This window comes from Falco peregrinus, chromosome 4, assembly GCF_023634155.1.
Source record: "Falco peregrinus isolate bFalPer1 chromosome 4, bFalPer1.pri, whole genome shotgun sequence".
NCBI lineage: Eukaryota > Metazoa > Chordata > Aves > Falconiformes > Falconidae > Falco > Falco peregrinus.
Genome location: NC_073724.1, coordinates 44,227,278 through 44,253,492, shown reverse-complemented (window position 1 = coordinate 44,253,492; position 26,215 = coordinate 44,227,278). Strand labels below are relative to the sequence as shown.

General features: G+C 37.9%; 2 protein-coding genes across 3 annotated transcripts in view; both read right to left on the bottom strand.

Moving 5' to 3' along the window:
• Positions 1 to 731: 731 nt before the first annotated feature.
• PSMG1 (proteasome assembly chaperone 1) lies at positions 732 to 9,878 on the bottom strand. Its single transcript, XM_055802550.1, has 7 exons — positions 9,489 to 9,878; positions 9,255 to 9,364; positions 7,721 to 7,872; positions 7,307 to 7,369; positions 4,657 to 4,855; positions 3,606 to 3,742; positions 732 to 2,534 (listed from the first exon to the last, which is right to left on the bottom strand). The coding sequence occupies exons 1-7, from the start codon at positions 9,722 to 9,724 to the stop codon at positions 2,460 to 2,462; spliced, it is 972 nt and encodes a 323-aa protein (XP_055658525.1). The 5' UTR covers positions 9,725 to 9,878; the 3' UTR covers positions 732 to 2,459.
• A 1,822-nt stretch (positions 9,879 to 11,700) lies between these two features.
• BRWD1 (bromodomain and WD repeat domain containing 1) overlaps positions 11,701 to 26,215 on the bottom strand; it is a 64,413-nt gene continuing 49,898 nt past the window's right edge. Inside the window, exons 38-41 of one of the 2 annotated variants that reach the window (XM_055802546.1) lie at positions 25,434 to 25,669; positions 24,125 to 24,316; positions 22,631 to 23,614; positions 11,701 to 13,953 (exon numbers count right to left, since the gene is read on the bottom strand). In XM_055802546.1, coding sequence (XP_055658521.1) covers positions 12,800 to 13,953; positions 22,631 to 23,614; positions 24,125 to 24,316; positions 25,434 to 25,669 — 2,566 coding nt within the window. In that variant the 3' untranslated portion in view covers positions 11,701 to 12,799. The remainder of the gene's footprint in view (positions 13,954 to 22,630; positions 23,615 to 24,124; positions 24,317 to 25,433; positions 25,670 to 26,215) is intronic. The other variant, XM_055802548.1, reaches the window with a different exon arrangement.

Sequence of the window (26,215 nt, the reverse complement as noted above, 5' to 3'; positions counted from 1 at the left end):
TATACATCAAATTATGGAAAAAGAGAGAAGGAATTTTAAATTAAAATATTTTCTTTCACTGCCCTATAGTACTTACTGTGTACTGGAAAAGGTTGACATTTATACAGCACAATCCAGCTGACTCTGGTGAGGGAGACTGTTACTGACTACGTGGTGTGCACGTTCCCTGGCCTATACAGTTTCACACCAGAGAGAACTACTATGGCACAAAGCTTGACCTCATCTGTAAAGTGGATCACAGACATGTGCCTGGACACACAGGGCAAAACCACCCGCCTGATGGTATCCAGCAGAAAAAGCGCCACATCCGACAAACATTTCCATCTACAGAGAGCTATCACACCCTTTGAAGCAAGAATAACACCCTTTGAAGCAAGAATAATTAGCTTTCGGAGCATTCTGCCAGCATACCAGTTTTCAGACTTTCTAATTTCATCTTCCAAGTAGCTTTTATTCAAGGTATTTAAGAGTATTCTTACACCTCAGCATAAAACCAGGTAATAAAAATTGGATTATACCTCAGTGGTAACTGTTTTGAAACACTGCAAACTGCACAAGTTATAAAACCAATACTAGAAGTATATTTACAGTTCCTATAAGAGCCTGCATATGTATCATTAAAGACATTTCTTGTTATGTACTTTACTTATTATGAATCAAACATTCAGTATGCAAGAAAATGGTGCAGCCAACTTGCAACTCTTTCAGAGCAACAGAACTCTCAGCTCAGATCACATATACAAACAGGTTTTAATTAAAATGCTGCACAGAAATGAAAAAAAAAAAAAAACCCACAAAAAAACCAACCAGAAGGAACTGTGTGTGTCCTGCACTGCATGCTTCAGTTTGTTCTAGAATACAGCACCACTTAAAGGAACAGTTGCTTACTTATCTATAATTATATTATTAGAAATTGAAGTCAGTATCATAACTGATAGGCAACTTGATATCCACATCAAGAATATTTTAATACCATTGAAACTGCAATACAGCAAGCAGTTTAAAAATTTCCAAACCCAGAAGCTGTAGCGGGCCTGCTTGAGCCAGGGATTACTTGCTCCAGTGGACACTCACTAAGCTGACCACTTTCAAACCTGAAGGGAACAGTTCTGTTGAAGAAACATGCTGTTCCAAACCACCCACTGGGCACCCAGTGCAAGCCAAGGCTAAACTTTGGCAGAGAACTTTGAAGCTGTTATCCTTTTGTCCCAAAAGGATAAGCTACATAAAATTTAAAGACCTCCATTCAGTGAATTACCTGATAGCAACAAAAATACTATCTTTAGCACCATTTTCTTAAATAAAATGTGAAATTAAAGGGGGTATCTGCAAGTCATAACTGCAAGTCAGTCCTAATAAATACTTTAAATACACTGCTGAAATTGTGATCAACTTTCACAGTTTTTTGAAACACTTTAGATCTTGAACTTTTACTTTTCTCTAAAAATCATACTCTGGCCTAAGAGATCTTGTACTATTCCTACTGTTGCCAGCAATTTGGAGTTTTAAAGTGGATAGAATACATCGGTTTGCCCTGGCAAATCCAGCTGAAGCAGCTTGCGAGCCTACAGCCTGTTTCACCGGCAGAGGTTCCCATCACTCTTAAGAGATCCAACAGCGGAAAATGCTCCTGTGCCTCTACAGCAACTGCTCCGAGGTCTGAAGCTGAAACTGCCAACTAAGGCAAGCTCTCAGCAAGGCACTGCAAACTGCAAGTGGGAGTTGCTGCGTCTGGACGTGGGCACACCTCTCTTCCTGCCCGACCTGCAGACAACAGCACCCAAAGCACCTGTGATCTACATGGTGAATCCAAGCCACAGCCCTTCCATGCAGTCCAAACCAGCTCCACATTCCTGCCTCCCACTAAAGCAAGCTTAAGATTACTTCCCACTAGTAAGTCTTTTATTTACCATACTTTACTTTTTTTGTACCGACACATACATAAAAACATGTATGTCCACACATACATGTTATCATTCATACACACATACATACATACAAAATTATATATATTTATGTATGTAAAAAGATGCAGAACTTATTTTCTCCACCACAGACAAATCTTTAAAGAGGATCAAATATTAGGAAAACTTTTGTGTCTCAAAATAAAGTTAACAAAAGGTGTTCTCATTAGACAGACAGAATTACTTAACTGCATTTCCTCTTTTACATATAAAAGGTATACATTTAGATAAGACAATCCCTTCAGGAGAAAAAGAAGTTGCTTTCCATATTCAAGATTTCTTTCCTACAATTGCTCCAGAAGAAAGTCTCCCAAGCCACGCAGAAGAAATAAATGTGTTTGCAGTGATGAATCTGAAAGTAACAAAAATGAGGGCAGAAGTAAAAATCTACTGGAATTTATTCCACTTTGAAGGAAACAACTACAATTCCAAGATGTCCTCTACAGAAGAAACTGGAGCTTACAAAAGTGCAGTCTGCATCATAAATGTCCTCTTTTAGATATAGATATTATTGTGAGTTTCATTGGTTGTCAGTAACTTCTTCAAAATCTTTGAGCTTTCAGATACATCCTAGGAAAAGGAAGAGACAATCAGTATTAGCTACATTGCTGGTAACAAACCAAACCAAAAAGTCTCGCTGTCCTCTATTCCTATTTTTATTACTCTGAATACCAGACTTATTAAAATATTAACTGTGAGCAAAACTCAGGTCTTCCGAAGGCATCCACAGACCTGCTAAAGGCTCCAAAAGAATTTGCAGTTCAGTCTGGGATTTGTTAATTTGTATTCCTCCTCATTTGTGTATGAAAGGAAGAACTTGTGTATTTGCTGCTGTTTTCCTTCAAAATTTGAACATTCACGTACTAGTCTAACACGTAGTAGTAAGTCTAACACATCTGTTAGACTTATTTAGCAGTCCAGTATAAGCTGTAATGAAAACTACATTTGCAATTCCTACATTTAAAGTTGAAATAAATACTGTAGCACACACAAACCTCTTCTATCACTTAAATATAAGTTAAATTGGCAAAACTGAGTGTCTTGAACAAACTATACTTCAATTAAAAACATTTCAGAAATATGCAAAACATTCACTTTAGTAGCTATAACACCAAGATTTCACAGCTGCTTGTTTAGTGCAAAACTGTTACGAGCCATTTTTAGAAATTCAGTCTTTTAATTCCAGAAAAGTTACAGGTCAAAATAAATTTCTTAAGAACCTTTCACATAAAGCATAAGACACGCAAATACAGAGCTACAACACAGCCATCTTCCACACGAATGCAGAATGAAAAAAAAATAAATAAAAAAAAAATAGAAGTTTTAACATGAGACACCCTCGAAGGAAACTGCAGCTTAAACAATCATAAGGAATCACTCCTTAATACATTAGTAGCACAAGAGCCTGAAAAGTCAAATGAAATTTTGAGGGAACCTGTAGATTCATTATTTCTAAGCAACTTACAAACAGATGTTACATAAGGTGCTATACCAGAAATCAGTGTCCGCTACCATTAAAGTCTGTATTTTTCTGCCTTTTAAGGTGCCCTCATAGGGGCACACCAACAGCAGAATGCAAGAGATGAAAGATAGACAAAACCACAACAAACCTCCCATTAATTCTTAAATATGAAATTTTACCTTGACTAAACTCTTCAGCATTTTAGAAGAAAGCAGAGGCTTGAACGCTTCAATTGTAATTGTGTCCAGTTTGATAATGTCAGTGTAACACTGATACAACACTGCAGGAATGTGCCATACTTGACAATAACTCAAAACTAAATAAAAGTCAAAAGAAAATGTGTGTTACATTCAGCAGAGAAGGAATCTCAGTTCTGTGTATAAAATCACATGTGTTCTGGTCAGAACTTCAAAAGCACAAAAGTTTATATGTTAACTGCTCAGGATCCTTACTGCTAGACCATCCATTCCTCATTCCCCAGGTACACAGGAAAACAAACCACCGAAAATTAGAAAGATGCACTTGGTGTTTGCTCCTGGAAAATACCTTAACTGGAAACTGTGTATGACTGGTAAACAAAAATAATACTAGCTTCTGTAAAACAAAAACAAAACACCCTCAAAAAACAACTGAACATAAAAACTCAAAACAAGATAAAAGTTTTTTGAGAAAAATCATCCATTTCTAGCTCCTGCCGTACAAATTTTTCCTCATGATGCTACCACTAATTTGGTACTGCGAAACAAAAAGCCTGGGCTTTCTTACATTACATAATAAAACTGAATCTAACTTTTACATGAGGGAGACCAGTAGCCCTGTGAAACCTACTTTACCTGTAATATGCAGAAAGGACTTTTATGAGCCTCAGCCTGGATGCTCAGATGAAAATAACTTAATAAAACATACTCGGTTCATAAGTAAAATGCCCCAATACCCCAATCTACAATACCCCCAATATACAATACAATACAAAAGGCCATACTGAAGAATTTGCCAGCACTTATGTGCCATGCAACACTTAAAAGGATTTGTGGGTATTTTTGAAATTTGTCCCTGTTTTACAAGGCAACATGTAAGATGTGAAACAGTTAGGAATTAAGTTTCCAAAAAGTTAACTTATTAGCCAGTTCACTTAACTAAATAAAAATTCTCATTTTTAATGGGATGCCCTTCAAAGTGAATTTTGTGTTGCCACCAGCAGCCTTGTAAATAACTGGAATTTCAAAATACCAGCAGCAGGAAGATCTCGCACAATGTTAGGTTGTTCCAGCAGTGGGCAGCAGATCTGCTCTTTGAATTCTTTTGTCTTCAAGGCTTTCAGAAATGGAGATGGAAGTGTTAAAGTGGATTCCTGAGTTTTATAATCAGCTACAGGACACGTTGAAAGAATGGTTACTTGCAGGCCCTCCTTTTGCATACAGCCCAAAACCTGAAATAAAAATGTTAATACATAAGCAAAATTTATCTTCTCACGGTAACAGCATAAAACCACAGAGTCATTTCTATTTAAATGCAAATGGCAGTTTAATTAAGGTTTGCAGGACTAACTAAAATTTGAACAGCAACCTTCAGCCAGAAATTCCACACGCATTGCTCTTGGGGCACAGATAAAAACCCCAAAAGAACAGCTAACATATTTACCAATTTTTTTTTACCATATTTACCATATTACCATATTTTCTTGAGAGGCTTTAGGTTTTCAGCACTTTCTATTCACCTGCAAATATATTAAGATTTACCATTTTTACTAGTGGTGATCACAGAAAGGAAAAGGACTCCAAATAAAACCAGGCTGCTTATGACAGGAAGGCAGCTTGCTAAGCTACAAGACATTTGAAATTGAAATCGTGCTCCCCAGACATTCTACGGTACTTAAAAATTTGAGTCTTCATTGTAAATACTGAGATTTTATTATATTCAGTTGAATTGAGAAAGAGAACCCTAATTTTTCTACAGTCTTCCTCAAATTCAAGGAAGAAAGTTTCAAAAACACTGTACAAAACACACTTTTGGATTCATTATATGCCATCACAAAACACCAATATGCTGCACAGCGTTCCATTATTTTTAAATAACGTATGTCAAAATAAGCAGAAGCATGATAAACCTGCGCCTTCTGTTTCACTGTCCTCTTCGGATTGATGACCAGGAAGGCAATAGGGAATTTGGTAACCACAACATAAATTTGCCTGTTTCTGTACATGGTACCAATCACAGAAGGGAGGCTGACTGTTCCCTCACATCAGTGTGCTACCACTGTAACACAGAACTGATAAAACTTTTCAGAAGCACAAACACTTTTAATTGACTTTGTTGGAAACACTGACTGATATGCACGACTGCAAAACTTATTCTGTATGTTCTCATTTTGTCAGTGATCACGTACTGAGAAAACACATAACTAAAAATCTGACTCATGGAGACTGTGAAGACACTCAGTGAATCAGAATTTATGGAATACAAAACAAGTCTGTAACTCACACTAAAAGCAAAAGATTACCAGCACAATGTTTCTGCTGTAAATTTAAAAACAACCATGAAGTCTAAAAGAACACTGACGTGGTAAAACTGTACACTCCAACTGTTCATGAACATCTATGTTTGAAATAGCATATAGGCGTGAATAGCTGGAAAAACACAAATGGGGAAGACAGCAAAACCACAGTCAGCTTTCTTTTGTAATCCCGGTTTAAACAAAGTGCAAGAATGTGTGGAATACACAAAACCAAAATCGTTTTGGTCTTAGGGTTTCTGAACTTCAAAGCGAACCATTACCCCGCACCAAAGCAAATTAAACTGTTGAACAAGCCAAGGAACCACAAAAGGCTAGTATTCCACAAACTCGGGTCTGAAAACCCTGTATTGTTCAGTGAAGTTACTCTCATTTTCCATCCTCTTTGCCTTCCCATTATCTCTCCAGCTCCCTCACACTGAGACAGTTCTCCCTCGGAACCAGGTAACCCTTCTCATGTGCTGGCTGGCCCAGCTGGCAGGCCAGACTGAGGGATCACTCAGCTCCAGCTGAGGACTTGCTCTCAGCGGACGCACCACTTTTTACCTCACTCTGTATCTCTAGCCACAGCCTTACACAAATTCAGTGTAACATAATAGCTTTAGAATCTCTGCTTGTTCATCAGATCAGCCGAGATTTACAGGAAGCTCGTTAGCAGGCAGACAGCAGGACAAATTAAGCCATACCTCCTTGAGGCTACACAGTGACCCAAATCCATAAAGAAAATCAACAGCCAGAACATACCCCCCACTGGCTTTATCTTATCAAAATCAACATGATGATACCTCGAGGGACCTGAATGACGCAGCAGCATTTCTGTACCTGAATGATGCTGGGGTAAGGCACTTGGCATACTAAGTCTATGAACAAATGGGACAGATACTGCTTTGGAGGCACCTTCCTTTAGAGTTCCTCCTTGTGAAAGGCACAGAACACACCCATTAGTGAGTTTCACAACATGTTTGTCTGATGATCCTCTGGCAGCCGTACAAATGCAGTTATGTTATTATTTTTTAAGGAAGGATACTATCAGAGCTGAAATGCAGCTGAAATAAGCCATAGAAAATTTAATCCAAACAGCAAAAAGGTTTGGAAAGGGCAACAAAATTGAAACCGTCCAAAAGAAGTAACTGCACAAAGTTCGTAAGTGCAGATACAACTGCTAGCATCTAGAAAGGAATTTCATAGAATCTGCAGATAGTAAATTTGTTCATTTGTTGAATACTTAAGAAAAGAAACCCACAGGGAAAACAGTTATTTACTATGCTGTCATGTTTTGGAGTATCGGAGAGGAAGAGGCACTTAACATTAAGTTGAAGACCCCCACCCAAGATCTGATTACTCAGTTTGCTGCCTTGCCAGTTTTACCTTTTCAAGCCACTGGAATTGCTGATCCTCAGCAACGTAGCAACTACACTGGCACAACAAAACCTTAAAAAAAAAAAAAGTTGCATAAGCAATTGGTTTGAAGAACACAACAACAGCTCATAATCACATGTAAAGATAATGTGACTGCAGCCAAAACCAACTTCAGTTTTCTTGGGCTGCTTCAACTCTACTTCATACAAGAATTTTTCATTCACAACTCATGTGAAGCAGTCAGGTTGTCATACACCTTCTTTGTACTGAACTTCACATGCAAGAACTTAAAAATAAGTTTTAGATCCTTCATTCAGAATACAACAGCCTTAATGTTTTGTTTACCCTGGGCAGGGGGTGGACGAAGGCTGCTCTCTTTTTCAGAAAACTGAAATATAAAGGAATGCATGCTAAGTCACTTACTGTCGGATCCGATATTAATTGGTAGAACAAACAGAAAGAATCTGTTGGGAGGACATTTGTTGTGTTGGATGTTCGACACCACTCATTCCACAGCTTCACAACTCCAACTACTTCCCAACATACAGAATCCAGAATAAAAGATGACAGAAAAGCTGCAAAAAACAATACATACTCTTAATTTATAAAGGATAAAATCTCTGTTCTACAATACTCAAACTGAATTAGATAATTTCTTTGCAATCTCAAGTTAAAAAAAAAGCAGTAACTTATTTTTAATTGACATATATTTATTGACCAAATCCAGCAAAGATCAAGAATGTGAGTAACCTCATAGTATCAAGACTTAAAAGAGCGGTTTGAACTGTAGAGATCCCTAACATCAAAACCATGTATTCTTAGGACTTATATCACTACAGTCAACTTTTATTCCTTTAGTATACCCTAAGGATCTAAAAATTAAGTCTCTAATACTTGTTGACATATCAGATAAAACAGATTTCTCAAGAAAAAAAATTTAAAAAAATTACTGAACCAGCAAGGCAAAACTATTACACTGATTTTAGGAGGAAGAGACAAGATAACACATGACTTAGTGGCAAAAAGAGATCCTAAATCAAATGTTCATAAATCAAATTCCTGTCAAAAGCTACTGTTGAGCAGAAGACAGATCTAAAATATCTGTAAATATTTTTCAAAGAAAAACTCTGAACAAAGAAAAAACAAGTTAGCAAAGTTAACTTAAGTCTCTAAATGTCATCTAGATGTGACTTAAATGTAAGACTTTCTTTATATCCACAGGGAAACAGCTATTAAAAACTCAAGACCTTGGTAAGTGTGTGCAGGAAGGGGAGAGGGTGTTTCGAGACTAGGCCTAATGACAATCACCTCAAAAGAGGCCATTTGGAACAAGTGGGGAATGTGAATGTCAAAAAGGGACTGATTCATCAAGAAAAAAAAAATTTAAAAAGTCACTTCATTAGAAATTAAAGAAATTACAGCTTATTGACCCATAATTTTACATCTTTGGCAGATCCCTGTTTCAAAACACTAGACTGCACTGAGCAGCTTGCTACCATTAAAAGGAAACTTTTGCCAATTAACAAACAGCCCAGATGAGTCTACCAATCAAGAGTCAAATAAAGAAAATGGAAGGTTGCCCCAACTAAAATCCAAAACCAAAACATACTTTGCTTCTGCCTTTCCATTAAAAATATATCATTTTACCACGACCTGACAAAGGGAATAAGCAGCTGTAACAAAAAGCTTATTTCCCACATACAGACTAACTTTAGCTTTCTCTGGACGGCTCAGCTGCCTCGGGGTTAAAACTCCACTCCCTAAAAGAAGGGCTGGACACGGGCTAAGGACCATTCTTCCAGCAGAGACCAACGTTAAAAAGGCTGTGGCAAAGGGGGTGCCCTGGCAACACTTACACTTTCTTCCAACCTCCTGCCTTCTCAATTTAGCCAGCAGCAGAAGAACAACAGTATTTCAGACCCCCAGACGGTTTGGTTTTGCAGGCCGCACCACCTACCTGCAGCGTTATGTCCTATCGCTACTATAAATTGAGAGCACGCAAACGGCTGGTCGGCAGAGCTTCCCGCAGGCGCGCCCGGCTTCAGGGTCCAGAGGACGTCGATCTCCCTGACAAAAGAGGCGGCGGGAAGTGGAGCAGCGGCCCCGCTACCTCACCCGGCCCGGCCCCGGCCCCCCCCGAGGTCCGTCGCGGGGGCCGCCGCGCCGCGGCAGCCAGGAGGCCGGCCGCTACCTTTTCTTCTCCAGCTCCCTGCGGATCTCCCGGTCCTCGGGCGTCTCCTCGCAGGCCTCCTCCGCCGACTCCTCGTCGTCCACGCCGGCGCGGGACGGCGCCACCACCACCTCCCCGAAGAAGGTCGCCATCGCCGCCGCCCCGCAGCGCACCGCGCCTGCGCGCCGAGACGCTCTGGTGCGCCGGTACCACCGAGTGCCGCTACACCCCGGTGCCGCTCTGGCCCCGCGGACCATAGAGCGGGCCGCCGGAGGCCTCCCCGCTGCCTGCCGCGCCGCGGCCGCTTCTGTGGCCGGGCCCCGGCGAAGGGCCGGCCGGCGGCAGCGAGGAGCCGCTGAGGCCCCCGTCCCCCCGCACGGCTCCTCCCGGCCTCAGGGCAGGCCTCGCCCGCCGCCGAGCCGGGCACCGGCAGGAGGGGCAGCGGGGCGGAGGCGGCCCCCGGCAGGCAGGGCACAGCCCGGCCCCCGCTCGGTGTGTGACACGGGAAGGCACGTACCCGGCCCAAGTGACACGGGAAGGCACATACCCGGCCCAACACACCCGGCCCGTGCAAGGAAGAGCGCAGTGACGGTGCAGTTTCATGTACAGCTTTACTTTGGGCCGCTTCCACAGGTACACTGTAGAAGTCGTGAGGAAGCTGATGCCCCTGCGCTCCCGTTGGCCCAGTCCCTATCCCAGATTCAGGTCCTGCTTTAAAACAAAACCACCCCTCCCAAAAAAAACCCAGCTTATAAATGCATCGCCTTAAGCAGCTTTAAATAAACTTTTACAGGTCCACTGCGTCACTTTACTTCCCTGAGTACAGCTAGACCAAACAAAGAATACCAACTGATTAAAATTACCAGGAAGACTGAAGAACTGTTTTCTGCAAGGCTTAAGAGAGCCATTTCCACCAAACATGCTCATTTTAATAAACTAAATAATAATAATTCAAAATCTTAGAGGGTGAAAATGTCCCTTTCCAGTTTAATAATTTCTCCTCCTGCTGGCTCTTTGGAACCTGGCTGTATGTATAAAATTGGGGAATACAAACCAGCACTCTCTCTGCTTAGAAAATGAAGTGCCGCAGTCCCTAGGCCAGCAGTGCCCTCCCAGCTATGTAAGTACAGGGACCAGAGCCTTCTCCCAGCTTTCAGGGATCACCACGAACGCACAGCGCATGAATGCGGTATGACAGAGAATACAGCATCTGAAAAAGGGCAAGAACAAACCCCTCCTTTTTAAATCTAAGCCTGAATTAGAAATACAAACACACCAGCCCCGCTTCAGCAGTTTATACTTGAGATTTAAAAAAAAAAATATCTGACATTCACTTAAGAACTATTATATCAGTATTTATTCCTGTACTGGAGGTTATACTCCATTAAACACTGATCATAAGCAGCTGCTGAACAATGCATTCAATTTATGGGTAATACAAAAATACCACTTGACTTACTCTCTTTTTAACAAAGTTGCCCCTAAAAGGTAAGATACACAAAGCCACCTCAAAGTTTCATCACTAAACACAACTGTGTTCATATTTTAGAAATCGACTTAAAGAAATCAGATAAAACCTATCTTAAATTTACAAAATTCTACTGTATCACATTAAGGACTATGTTCTAAATAAAATTCCTGGGGCAAGAATTACATAAACTAGGTTATTTTTGGACTTCATACAGAAGTTTTAAAAGAAAATTTAAAAGAAAAATTCTTTCTCTATACTGAGATAACATTCTAGATACCAAAATGATGTGATGGTAAATACACCTTTTGGCAAATAATGAGAGCAATGTTGCTGGAGAAGCAGTTCTCACTGACTGCTTGGTAAGGGGACTCCCTTTCTTGTTACTTCACTTCCACTTGCACAAGCAGTTCTGGCATTCATGACTGTTGATTATGCAGCTGCGCTAACTTCCCCCACCCCCCCCCTCCCCAAAAACCTACCAGTCCAATCTGCTGGAAGACTGATTCACAAATTGGCTATTTCAGTTAAAATGAGCTGGGTTGGGATAAATCCAATATTCTAACATACCTCCTACTGAACAATGAGATCAGGAGTCACTAAGTCTTACTAAGGGGAAAGAAGGAAGCCAGCAGAGGGAGGAAACCTGCAGCAGAGAGTGGGAAAGGCACAGAGAGCATGAGCACCTGGTGCTGGACTGAAGGCAGCAATCATGGGATTTCTGCCACAACAGCTCCAGGGAAAAGCAAGGTCAGAGTTTGGAGGTGCCATGTGTTCTCGTAGTTGATATATGGTCAAGCAAGAATGTACACATTTTTCCTAAAGAAATTTTCTCCTATCTTCTATGCAAGAATTACTTCCTGTCAACAACAGCCACCTCAAACACTTCGAAAATAGAAGATATACTGCAAAAATCAGAAACTGATATGCTTTAATCAATGAGAAGTCTACCATTAAAGCACTTAAAAGTTTAAATATGGAAGAACAACAGAAATGTAGCAAAAAGGTCTGGAATGTAAGAATCCTGCACCTTAAGCTTTTCACGCATAAAGAAAACAGAACAAGTGTTTTGTTTGTTTTTCTATTTTATAAAGAAAACACACAAAAACCCTTAGGCCCAAGAGTTCACCTGCATTCATATGCTTAAGTTTACAGTATAGAAGTCACATTGATGATGATAGTACTACCTGTCAGCATAAACCCTATCTCCACCAGCACCAATATGCCTTTTTAATTGGCAAATAGACTCTGTCACCGGTAACTGGTTCTAGTCACGTTATCACTAATGGAAGTACAGAACCTTTAACATCTGTATTAATACAAGTTGTAAAGTTATTGGCCCTGTGACCATTCATTACTCCTTTGATGCAATGTTAGCATCCACCAGATTTTTATAGTGTATAGTATTATTTATAAGCCTGTTACTATTGTATATGATTTCATACAGCGTTAGAGATGTTTGAAATCTGTTCTTGAATGTTGTATGACCTAGGTAGTATTCCATTGCAGCACCCATAACAATAATACTCAACATACTGCCATTAATCTGTTGCGCAGTGCTTTAACATTTTTTTTAACTCTTGTTATATGTAATAAAATACCAGTAAAGACAAAAAATTGCCCCTATAATGAGGCACATTTTGGCATCTGTGCTAAATGCTGCTACATGGGCAGGCAAGTGCAAGTCAAAATATGAAAAGGAGAAAGTCATCATCTAATCACATTCATAACTTTTTCATAGAAAAATATAAATATATTCCCTGAAATGTAGGACAAAGAAAAGCCAGTATCCATCATGAGTTCTAGTGCTATTACCATAAAAAAAAAAAAAAAAAAAAAAGTGGACTGGCTTTTCCTTTTAAGGTTACGTTTTGCAATCTGCATCATCTAAACCTCTGTCGTCATCATCATCATCATCATCACAATCATCGTATCTCACAGTCCGTCTACCACCATTCCGAGTTCTTATCTTAGAACGCCGATTAGCTCTTCTGTATTGGGTGTAATCCAAATCTTCAGAGTCATTTTCTTTATTAGGTTTCCAACGTTTCCTTCGCTGGGGTCTTCTAGAAGGCTTACGTAAACTGGAATTGGTAATTTCTTTTCTAATCATTTCTGATTTCCTTTTCCTCTTTCTTGTTTCTGTGGCATCACTATAGATACTGTTATCAGTTCCAGATTTTGAATCAGAGGAAAAATTGAAACTGGCTTTTGAACTTCCTGCAGTCCCAGGTGCTTCCACATTCTCTGATTCTGAGCTTTTTTCATCCTTCTTCCCCCCTGTTTCAGATTCTGCTGTTTCTTTGAAGTCATCCAGTAATTTTGATCTTTTGAAAGAAGCTCTAGATTTTTTATTTGAGACTTCTCTAATATTTTTAGTTTTGTGTTTAGCTAAGTCAGAATCTACCTCCTCTTCGGAGTTGCTTGTACAATGGTTGTGGGCTGAAGTCGACTGACTAGAACTTCCCCAATTTCTCCCATTTTCCATCTTGTGGTTTGTGGAATTCTCTGAAGAGTCATATTTGAGATTTTTAAGAGCTACAGTACAGACTGTTTTGTTTGCCTGCTTGTGGTTAGCATCGTTCCACTTTTGAGTCACTTTTATCTCTGCCTCTGATTCTGTTTTTTCGTTCCCTGACTCACTAATGTATTTTCTTTTAGGAGCAGATGATTCAGGGCAGGAAAGTTTTTTTCTGCCAGGAAACTGTTCTTTCTCATTTTCAGACTTTAAGCAAGCATCTGCCTCCGAACTGTCAATCAGTTTCTTCCGGGATGCTGCAGAAACATTGCCATGAAACTGTCTTCTGTTCTTCTTTACTGTGTAAACACTTTCTGAGCTTGATAATTCTTCCTTTATATCACTCATTATCTTAATCTTATTAGCTGCCAAAGTGGCACATCTGCGTGGATTTTTCTTCTCAGCCACATTAGACAGATTTATATGTTTCTTGTAGTTAATGATGCACGTCCTGCTCCTGAGCACTTTTGCACTTTGTCCAGTCTCCTCAGATAGTGATTCTACAAAATAAAGATGTAAAAGCTCTTTTTAATAATTTACATTCCTGAAATAATTAAGCAGAAGCTCTACTACATTTAATAAAACACACAAAAGCATTTTTATTTAAATTGCAACTGTTATGTCCAATTTACCTTAAGCCTTTTTTAAAAGCACAATCAGCCAGTCCTAAGCATACTGTTAACTCTCAGGATTACTCTTGTGCTTTGAGATAATGAACCGGTTTAAAAGTAACATTCTTTAGCAATACTCCAGTTAGAATACTCCAATTAGCTTAGAAATTAAGTATTACCTAACTTAGCAAACAAATGCTTTCATATTACTAATACTTCTATCATTAAAGCTGTAATTTTCTTACTAGAACTCTCAAAATTAATTACTATACATTTTAGACCTTTTGTTTCTAAAAAAAAAGGTTACAGTATTTTATGTAGACATAAGCCACAGATGGATTTCACAATTTTAGTATTGTTTCACATGTGTACAGAACATTTAAACTGTTCAGTTCCTCAGAAACTTAAACAGTAAGATTGCTTGTAACAGTGAATCTTCCGTTCAGTATTTTTATTTTTAATATAGCCCTTGTTGTTATGTTGGGTTTTAAAAAAAATACGCACTCTGTAATAATGTGATGCTATGAAGATCAATGATTTCAACTTTCATCTCCCAAATAAAACAGATTTACTCGTAAGTATAAAGCAGAAACTCTCGAAGTTTTTTGCATAGACTTGATAAAAAACAATAAAATTCTGCTATTTTTGCAGAAATGTGTTTTGCAAAGTTAGTTTTCCCAAGATTGTTGTCCATCTCATATTTCTTTGTAGCTGTTACTGATTTTATGAGCGAAATTGATACATATGTACTCCATTAAAGCCCCTACATTATATCAGGCTATTATCTCCTGATAACAGTCAATTTTGTTCTAGCTTAAACTCATTACTTTTGATTATTCTCTACTTGTACTCAGCAAACAGAAAAATCACGGCAGCCACTGTATATTTGCAGAACACTAGGCAACTAAGTGGTTTTTTTAAGCAGAAATTTAGGGAAACGAGGAGTTTAGAGAGGGCACGCTCTTTTGTCTTCCTTTACAGAGGGATGAAACAAGCTTGTCTTACAAACTTTGTTTCAATTATCTGAACTGCTAATGGCCAAATGCCTTCTGAGAATGACAGCCACCCAGACAGGAACAGTAGCATGAGACTTAACACCAAGTAAGGTTCAGTTCTTTGCTCCTTCTGACCAGCTCAACCAGAAGTGTTAACACTGCAAGTCACTTGTACTCTCTTTTTCACAAGTTCCTCACTTTTGAGGTAAGGACAGGGCAACATTTTCCCTAAACTCTGACAAGAATAAATGCACTGAAGATGTATTTAGAAAAGTAAAAAAAAAGTTATGGGAAACAAAGTCAACGTCCAGCTTGAGTGCCAATATTAAAAAATCTCCTCAGATACCAAATCTGATCGTTATTTCAATGTAAATCTTTTTATGTGCAACTCATGTATATTCCTATTTTTACATTTCCAAAGGATAATTAATTTACCGTCTTTTCTAATAGTTTCCAGAAATTATACATGAACACTACTACTGTTACTATTTGTACTGTCTGATTTTATGGCCAATTTGTAACACATTTCTGCTAAATACCACCACATAATGCTGTATAAAAGGTGAACTAATTTACAGATAAAAAAATGAAGAGCTAAAGCTTAAATTATATACTGTACTACAATACTATCAAGTAGACGTGCACACAACATACGGCTGCCACTCATAGCTGTTAGGAGGTAACCCTGAACAGGCAGGAGCAAAGAGCTTTAACCATGGTAAATTACACCTGAAACAGGAAAATATTGTACATAAATGTAATGATACATCATAACATACTAGTAGTGGCAAACAGCAGCATACTGGTACGAAGAGACATTTTGACCAGTTAAGTGTGGAAACGTATAACCCAACCCCAGGATTAAAATTCCCCTGCATCTGCTTTGAGCTACACTGGCATTCTAGAAGGGCAGTTTGGAAAGGAGGAAAAGACTGCTCAGGCTTAATGATGAGTACTAATAAATCTCCTTTTGCCTTCTGAAGAAATAAATGTTTAAATCTTAAAGACATCACCTGGAACTATTCCAAGAAAAGCAGTTAAAAAAAAATGCATAGAATTATTTTAGCCAGTTTTTCACAGTTAGATGCTTAGCTGTTTGCAGATGCATGTTTTTAGAATAAAAAAAACCAACTTTATCATAATAAACAGATCACGTGTATTTTCAAAGTTTCAGCAGCTAACTCATAAGATGGAATGCAAGACTAAAGGATAAAGGAATCCAGCCTTTCTGCAACACAGCACCAGAATATTAAAACTACATTTTCTATGCAAAAGCTTAAATTAGGTGCAAATCTGTATATAACTAATCTTATTTTTTAATAAAAGCTTTAATTAAAGCTTAATGAAACTCCACAACGAACATCCTGAATTAAATGCTGCAAAGGTACAAACAGATTGCACAGGCAGGAAGGAGAGGATGAAAAAACTCTACTACCCGCAAGAACTGGGAGAACATTTAGAAGAAAGGCACCACGATATGAAGGCCTTGTCCATCAAGTTTACCATTGTGACAAGCAGTCCTGGAGTTCATGCCATGAAACACTAATCCTGGAAGTCCAGGCTGCAATAGTGGGTAGGAATATCCAGCCATACCTACAAGTCAGGTAATCTGCAGGGTGCACTACAGTCCGCAAAGTATTTTCCAACCCCTACTGGCCAGTTATGCAATTTATGTGAAAACTCTGCCTTTTTTTTAAAAAAATAATTATAAAACCATGCCATGTATATACATCTATATCATGTAAAATATATAATATAAATATACATTGCAGTGCTATATATACACTATGTATTATACATTACAATATACTATATTTTATGTGGTGTATATGTATTATATATTTAAAAAATAACCAAACTTCCACATAAACTGCTCAGCTGGTTAACTGCATAGTATACATAGTATATAGACAGTTATACATAGAGAGAATATATGTTTATTTTTAAATACATATTTATATAATATCTATGTGCCTATATGTATGTATGTAAATAAAAGCAGGCACATACTCCAGCAGTACCTAACAATAACTTTTAGAAGTAAAAACCAGTTTAGACTCCTATTTACAGTTAACTATCAGCCTCTTTTGAAAGAAGCAATACATGCAGCTGTTCGGCAAACCACAGTAAACTAGGCTGTGCTAACAGCGCATCTGTTGTTGCGCCTGTTGAGGAAAAAACTGAGCTAGAAAGGGCATCTGCTAATTTAAAAATAATTATGTGACTACCTGCAATCATATCCTGAATTAGATTAAAAGATTAGATAAAATGAAATGGAAATATTTTGTTTTACAGTAAACATGCAAAGCTAGCTATCATTTCATGTACCGGGTAACTAATGTTCCAACAAAACAGCAGGGTGGAATAACTCACAATATAAAGAAAACGAAAAGCCCGGAAGTTACTTGCCTAGAAGGAACACTGTATAGGACAACGATATATTCCCCTTTGACAGGAAAGAAGCCTCAGATTTGGCCCTATGTCTTTAAGTATTCTGGTTCTGTACATGCTGGAAAAATAACATTAAGTTTCTCAATAAGTTAACAGCATCCTGAGCCCTCCTGGCAGATGACTCTGCAATGAGACCCAAACAATGCAAGTATTCATTACTGTATTTTATTCTTATTGACTTTTAAAGAGCATATTCCACAGCTTTTCATTTCAGAAATCCAGTGATGCTTACTCTTGCCCCATACTTACCTGAAGGATTTCCTTTAGATGGGGTCTCTTAAGTTTTAAGAGGGCATCAGCTTAAAACTTACGGTAAACCAAAAAAGTTACATTCTGCTGTGCACACATTTCAACATTTGGGTGGTTATACAGGGCAGGGGACATTAAACATTTTGAATTAAGACTGTTCCATAACAAACAACCCCACCTTAAAGCAAAAAGATGGATATTAAACTAAAAACATGTACTGTTTATTTTCTTACTGACTCTCACTAAGGTCTTTGGTAATGTTATTATGATTATTAAGCAAATGCAGCCCTTGGCAACTAACTGATAACACATATTGACACTTGCCTACTACACATGGAAAGAAATGCTCAATTTGCTTTTATGACTGGCAGTTTTATCTAGTGAATGAACACTGATTGCCAAAGAAGCTAATAGCCTAAGTAAAATTAAGAAAAGAAAAAAAAAAGAATCAAAAAAGTTTAAGAGACAAAATGTGAGCAAGAGGAGTTTTGCTCCAACTTAGAGCTGGAAAATAAATTAGTATTTCATACCCACGGACATAAAAAGTACAACACAGCAGAAGCTACAGTTTCACCAGAGTATTAAAGAATTGGCAAGAAGAAAAACCAGACTTTCATCAAGCTTTACAACACAACAATATAAACTGAACAGTCATGTTACATTCAAAGGACAAGCTAAAGAGATCAAAAGCTTAGTGTTATATAGAAGCTGCCACACTGGGTAGCTATTTCATGGGAAATGCTGAAACAGAGCAAGGTCTTAAAAAGATTAGTCAGGATGAGTTTGGTACAATGCTCTGGGTGATGCTGTGCTTGTGTTAATGTGCTCTGAATAATTAGAAAAGATAAGGTGGGCACCTGAAAGAGATAAGGAGACCATGAGTCAGGAAATCGCTGAATTAAGAAAGTTGAAAGGTTTACTCCACCTACATCCCACCTATTATGAACAGGATGATTAGGTGTCAAAATCAAATTATGTATGTAAAGATGTTGTAACCTCATGCGAAAACTGTATAAATTACATGACTTTTCATGGAAAACTTTGGAGCTAGTTTGTCTGGTGTGAATCGGCTAGCTCCCCGGCGTTTCATGACATAAATACCTTTGCTGCTTAAAGACAAAATTAGCCTCTGAAGTTACTCTGTACCAGTTTGGCATCACTGTTTACGCAAAAGGTATAAGGAAAAGTGTTTATAATTAACCAGTCTTGTTTTCTCCTTAGAAATGATGTGTTAAACAAGCTTGATAAGGGAAATGTTACCAATTGCCTACTCTAAAAAATAAAAATTTGCACTAGATTAAGTATTTGTACAAACATATTCCTTTTTTATCATATTAGAAGTGTCTTCAAATCTCATAAAGTAATGGTACAAATCCCACCCATTAAAAAAAAAAACAACTTAAAAAGTTTTGTATTTGACTCGGAAGTTTTGGCATGTGAAGCACATTCAAGTAAGATTTTCAGTTCCATAAAGCCATTATCCACTCCACCCCCCCACCCCCCCTCCATTTTCTTAAACTTTAGAGACTACGGCAACCTAGTTCTGACAAGTCTAGAGTTAAATAGTCAATTACAGAACTCAGCAGTTCAAGTCTATCTGGGATGCTTTCACATGACTAATGTTGAAACACAGACTGGTTTCAGCTGGGATACAGTTAATTTTCTTCCTAGTAGCTGGTCCAGTGCTGTGCTTTGGATTTAGTGTGACAATAATGCTGATAACACACTGATGGTTTAGTTGTTGCTCAGCAGTGCTTACACTAAGTCTGGGACTGTTCGGTGTCCCATGCTCTGCCAGGAGCAGGTGCACAAGAAGCCAGGAGGAGACACAGCCAGGACAGCTGACCCAAACTAGCCAAAGGGATACTCCGTACCATATAACATTATGCCCAGTATATAAACTGGGGGGAGTTGGCTGGGGGCCACTGATCGCTGCTGGGGGACTGGCTGGGCATCGGTCAGCAGGTGGTAAGCAGTTGTATTATTGTGCAGCACTTGGGTTTTTTTTTTCCTTAAGTTTTATTCCCTTCTGTTTCTTTCTCTTCTTCATTACAATTATTATATTTTATTTCAATTATTAAATTGTTCTTATCTCAGCCCACGAGCTTCACCTTTTTTCTGATTTTCCCCCCCATCCCACTGGGGATGCGGGGAGTGGAGGGAGAGAGCAGCTGTGTGTACTTCTTTGCTGGCTGGGGATAAACCACAACAAACATTAAGAAACACCTGCAGTACATTTAGTAGCTATAAATACTAAGACTTTTCTTTTCTTTTTTTTTTTTTTTTAAACAAAAGTAGTAAGCATTCCTTGTGGAAAACTGTCAAGACAGGTTCATCTCAAGAGATAATCATTTTCCTCTCAACATTCTTACACTTTGATACAAGTGTGTATCAAAGCCACTAACCGAGAGGACATGAAAATGTGAAATAAAAGGCTGATAAAAATTTACTCAGTCTGGAAGAAAAAAAATACACACTGTCAAAAATAATCCTTTCCCCCACGTTATTTTTTGGCAAGGCAGCATTCAGTTGACACTGAACATGGGTAAGGATGCAGCTTGGACACAGATTTTATTCTTTTGTAATGCAATACCGAAGATGGCTCTTACTTTTCTCAACTTCCAAATTAAGTGTTGTGGGAAGTAACTGAAAACACTGATAGGAATTTTTGCTCTGAAACATGACAATCTTCAACTCTGAGTATTATGTGAATCAGAAAAGTTTAATTCTGTTTTGTATGCTTGGTATGGAAAACAACAAACCAACCCCTTGAGCCTGAGCATCTTTATTTCTTTAATTCCCTTAAAGCCTTTTGATAACTATTTGTGAGGCACTAAATTCCCGCCAACCCACACATTAAGGCTAAACAATATAGACTACTTTGTTTGAGGGAGGTGGGTAAGGAAAACCGTTGGCAAGATTGATCTTCACACCATAATAATAAAAGAAAAGCTATATAATGAAGTCTTTAAAATAAACCCAAATGCTACATATAAATGTGCGCAACAGTTCATATAATGCAATCCTGCACATTTCATTCTTCCTGAACATATTCATTTTCCTTTTTAGGATAAGTGCAAGTGATGAGAGCTCTCAAAGCCTGAAAATTTTGCTTTACTCACTATAAAACATACTGAATAAATTGAACTTGAATAAAGTTAGATATACAAAAAGCTAATGATTCAACTGCATCTATTGCTACTTATGGGTATTCTCTCAAGTTTTTCTAAAACGTTTAAAATCTTTCAGAATTTTTTTTTTTGGGGGGGTGGGGAATAGGAACAAAAAAAACCAACCAAGAGCCCCAACCCCAAATTCCTTAGTTTTTAGAAATTCATAATCTGGTATCTGTAATTCAGTGACAGATCTGGAAGGATTAGACCAAACACGACCTCTGAACAGTCTTTCAAATTCTAAATCGGGACCAATTCCCCAACGACGTGAAGACACAATGTACAGAACCTGTTTAATAATCTTAGTATCATTCTGAGAAGTTAAAATAAAGCCCCCAAAAAACAAATGTCCAAATCATAATGCGTCAGCAGCACATGCAAGCATTTGAGTGACAGATAAATTATAGAAAAAAAAACAACCAACCAAAAAGTGAAAAGCTAAACTTTTTGAAACAAGCCAAATGGTTAGTACATCTTACTTCTGCAACTATTTGTCATTTCTTCACTCCAGTTGGCTGTTAACTGCTTTACAGAGATCTCATGTAATGTTGTATCAGTATGATAATATAGTTAGAACAGTGACATGATGCTTCAATTAGATACGTTACTTAGACACCCATAAACCTATAAAACTAAAGCAAGTAACAGAAAGGTCACCACTGTATCTGTAACAGCACTCCCACACACACAACCTCCCCCCAAAAGCACCCAAACCCTTATATGTTGAACCTAGGAAAAGCCAAGACATGCACCAGAACACTACCAACGCAACATCAAGGTGCCTCCCTGTCTTAAGGACACTACACATCATTGGCAGAATAAAATCAAAAAATCAAATCAAGTTACAGGTTTCACTGTACACCATGGAAATAAGAATAATTAAAACATCTTTCAATCAAATTTACTTCAAAAGACTATAAACAAAAATAAAGTTACTTCATCGGAAAATAACAGTTGTAAGTCTGCTTTGGTACAGAAAACACCAACAGAAAATAACGATAATCTAAAGTAAGAACTATTACTTTACCTGCAAACTCCACGTAACAGGACTACAAGCCAGAGGTGTTTTGTTACCAAAATTCTCAGAACAAGAAACAGTCCAAAGAAAGACAAACGTACTGCTCCTTTTGAGATTTTTTGCTACCTTGAGATATACACCACAGAACTTGTTCACAGCACCCTTTAGAATATCACTTAGTTTCATGCTGACAACCTGAAAGCTGGTGTTTCTTACATCTGTCACAACAAGCAGGCACAGCAATACTACTTCAGAACAGGTATTTTAGCGTTAGTTACTACATACTGCCACGCAGATAAGGAAGTGTAAGTTAAATATGGAAAGAACAATCATGATTTAATGACAAGTTTTTCATAGAGAAATGTATTGCCCAAATTGCACAAGAATGACCAGTGTTGAGTCTGAATTCTAAACGCCACAGAACTACACCAAACTATTAGTTTTCTCAGTGCTATGTTTGATAACCTCCAGCTCCAAACCTGTCTAGATTTCTAGACACTGTTATCATCACCATAGCTTACAGTTCTCCTTCCCCTGTTTATAGTGATTTTAGAACAACAAGGAACACTATTACACTTTTTATAGTCCAGATTTTCCCAGTCATTATCCAGTTACTAATCTCATATTTTCTCTGTCTAGTCAGTATCAAGAGTTAGATGCGTTAACTGTAAAAATTTTACCTTTTCTAATGATTTTTGGTTTTCCTTTTCTCTTCCTCTTCTTTGTTTTTGAAGAAGTTTCACAGTAATTACTGTTATTGGAATCTGTCTTAGATTCTGTATCAGAAGAGCGATTGAAGCTGGCACCAGGTGCAGATCTTTGACTCCTTAAAATTCTAACTGGCACCAAGCTTTCAAAGACAAAACTTCTCCCATTCTCTGTGTCTTCCGCTTCAGATTCTGCCGTGTCCTCTAAATCACTCAAGACTTTTGCTTTTTTAAAAGAAGGAGCGAGCTGCAGACCAGCTACTTTTCTGCTGTTCCATCTATCCAATTCAGAATCCACTTCATCCTCAGAGTTGCTCACCACAGGCTTATTATGTGCAGGTGTTGACTGGTCAGAAACTTTCTGACTGCTCCCATCTTCTGAATTATGGCTTTTGGAGTCATCCTCTGAAAAGTCTAGGGTGGGACTTTTCAGTTTGGGAGACGCAGCACGGACTGTCCCACGTAACTGTTTATGACCATTGCTTTGCCAGTTTTTCTGCTTCATCTGTGTGTCTGTCTCAGAATCTGAAGTTCCATTTTCAGATTCACTAACAAATTTTCTTCGTGCAACAGATAAACCAGATTGAGAAAGAATCTTCCTCTTGGTAAGCTGCTCTTCTATTTCTTTTTCACTTTCAGACTTTAAGCCTACATCATCCTCAGACCCCTCGAGTAACATCCGTCTGGCTGCAGCTGAGGCATTTCGGTGAGGCAGTTTTCTATTCCTGCATCCAATGCCAATACTTTCTGAGCTTGAAATTTCTTCCTCCACATCACTCATTAGCCTTAACTTATTAGCAGCCACAGCAGCACTTCTGCGTGGAGTTTTTCTGTGTCTACCAGTACTATTACTGAGCGACTCAGATGTCACCACCGAAGAAGTATTTTCAGAGTCACTTCCATATAACTTTTTCCTGACAGTTTTTCTTATATTCCCATTCTCCTGAAGTGGTGCTCCTGTAAAGGGAGGGGGGAAAAAAAAAAAAAAGAGATTAATACCTTAAATGTAAAAATAGCAGCTTCTTAAGTCTTGTCAAATCTGGAACAGGTTCAACCCACAGACATAACAAATGAAATACACTCCTACTAATAGCTATGTACTTTTGTTATCTGCAAAGAGAAATTATTTAGCTAAGGTATAAATTTCAGCTTTATTCTAGTTTCGTGAAAACAAGGACTTCTTTACAAATTATTGCTTTTACTTTCATTAAGATACAAAATGCTGCAAAACATTCCCTCTCACTAGGCTCTTGGTTTCTGCCCTCCTCCCCTAAGTACTGGAAAACAACAACAAAAAAAAATCTTTTCAAAGTTGAGTGTAGTACTTTGAGAGCTTCAGAACTACCACCAATCAAAAAGTTAATGTAATGATTATTTTTTAAATTGCTGTATATGTAAAATATTTATTTACATATATACACACACTTGTGTTACTGGCCATTCACAAGATAACTACTCAGATCTTACCTATCTGTTTTCTCTGAGCAGCTCGATTTCTAGTTATCCTACAATTGCTGATCTTTCTTCTACATACACCATTGTGTAGTGGAGGTGACACAAGAGCCACAGAGCTCTCTTTGCTGTCTTCTGAGCTACTTGTAGAGGATGAAGATGAAGAAGTAGATGAAGAAACCAAAGAACCTTCTATTTCACTTTCTGCTAAAAATAAATATTCAGTTAGAATTCTAAACATACAGTTAGCTTCCACTTAAGAGCTACATTTTGCTGGTCCAGGAAATCTTAAAAATTTCCTCATGATATTATCTTAAAATACACTATGATGTCTTAATGACTTACACATAGGAAACTGATAGCTCTATAAAATATGCCACTCCATATTTATACAGTGTTCAGTGATAGGAATCTTCATTAGCCTATATTTAAGTTTCAAGTAAAATAACACAGCTGTTTCCAAATAAGAGAATTAAGAGAAAAGCATGTTAAAAAATAACAAAACATAAGCTGACAAATCTATTTTACCAGAACTTGCACTCTTATTCTTTCAAAGAAGCTGAGTTTTTGTCAAGGTGAGATGGAGGGGAAGAAGGAAAAGACAAGAAGGCTTTTATGTCTCAGGGACCTTTTGTTATTTACTAATTTTGGATGACAATTTTAATGTAACATATATGGGAATATAGCCTATATTTTATGTAGTACCAATTATCAAATACACTACATCTTCCTCTAAAATAAGAAATATCCATTCACTACAACCACTTTTGCAGAAGAGCTGCTTGAAACAAAGAAATTCCATTATTCTATTTGGTAAGACTTAAAGAGCATCAAGTGACCAAGTAATCATCAGTCTTACTCCACTCAGCTTTGTTATGAATACCCATATAAAAGCTGCAAAAAAAAATACCATCCATTTGACTGCAAAATGGATATACAACGAAGACAGCTCTGTGGAGCAAATTATCCCACTGACCAATTTCTGCTTAGGTGCAAGCTTTTTCATTAATAGAAGTTAAGTAAGCTCAATGCATTCCATGGGATTGTAAAGCAAATGCTTCTGTGTTTAGTACACAGATCTTTTTATAACATTCAATAATGTAATAAGTGTCCAAAATTCATTAATACACACAAAATTCTGTATTACACAAAAAACAAACTGCATAGAAATCTTGTCTAAAAAATTTCACATAAATGCAAACCTTGCTTAACAACTTGGAACATAATTGTAAATTACGACAATTATAAAGGAAGGGAAACACTGAAAAATTCGTTGATATGACCAAGATTAAAATCCTCATCTGAAACAGATTCGATTTCTGACCTGATGATAATGCAGAACAATTTGTTAGTGTTGTGGATCTAGCTTTTCCATTCCTTTCAAAGGATGCCAGGCATGCAGAATCAGAGGATTCACCAGAGGAACTATGGTTGTAATTTCTAGCATTCGGTTTATGGCTTGCAACACAGGCGGCTCTGCTTGAGGTAGGTTGAGTGAAAGAATCTTCCTGCTCAGATTCAATTTCTGCCTGAGACTTTAATGGTTTCTGCTTCAAATTTCTAGTGAAAGGGGAAAGAAGTAAAAGCAATGCAAGTTGTAACACCATGAGAAATAGTGGCAACTATTTTAACAATATTTCTCCCTGAAAGTTTAATTAACTGTATGCCATATGATTTTATGGAAGGGTCCTTAGATTTGTGAGTTAACATGGTGCGGGACAATTTTAACTTTGACTAGGATAAGTATTAACTACTTTAATTAAAATAACAGTCTACACTCCTAATGAAGTTACACATGAGGAGACATTCTTTCTCTGCTCCGAGAAACAAGTTAATACTGGATGCCTTCTGGACAGCAACATCCTGTTATCGTTTACCAGGAAATTGCAACGGCAGCCTCAATTTCTGTTGGAATTCCCAGTCTCCTGTTAATTGCACACAAGGCTCAAACTAAGTGCTATGCATACTAACGTTATTCCACAATAAACTGAGTTCCAAAGACACAAATAAGGTGTATCTTTAAAGTTTACTGTCTAATATAAAACACATGCTTGTAGAGAAACTCACCAAACTGATTCTTCCTTACTATACACGTTAGTGTGCTAC

Coding starts and splice junctions, on each gene's coding strand:
- PSMG1 (XM_055802550.1), bottom strand. CDS start 9,724: ATGGTCCGCGGGGCCAGAGCGGCACCGGGGTGTAGCGGCACTCGGTGG. Junction 9,365..9,488: donor AGGGAGCTGGAGAAGAAAAG/GTAGCGGCCGGC, acceptor CTCTTTTGTCAG/GGAGATCGACGTCCTCTGGA. Junction 3,743..4,656: donor GCGAGATCTTCCTGCTGCTG/GTATTTTGAAAT, acceptor ACTTTTATTTAG/TTTTGAGTTATTGTCAAGTA.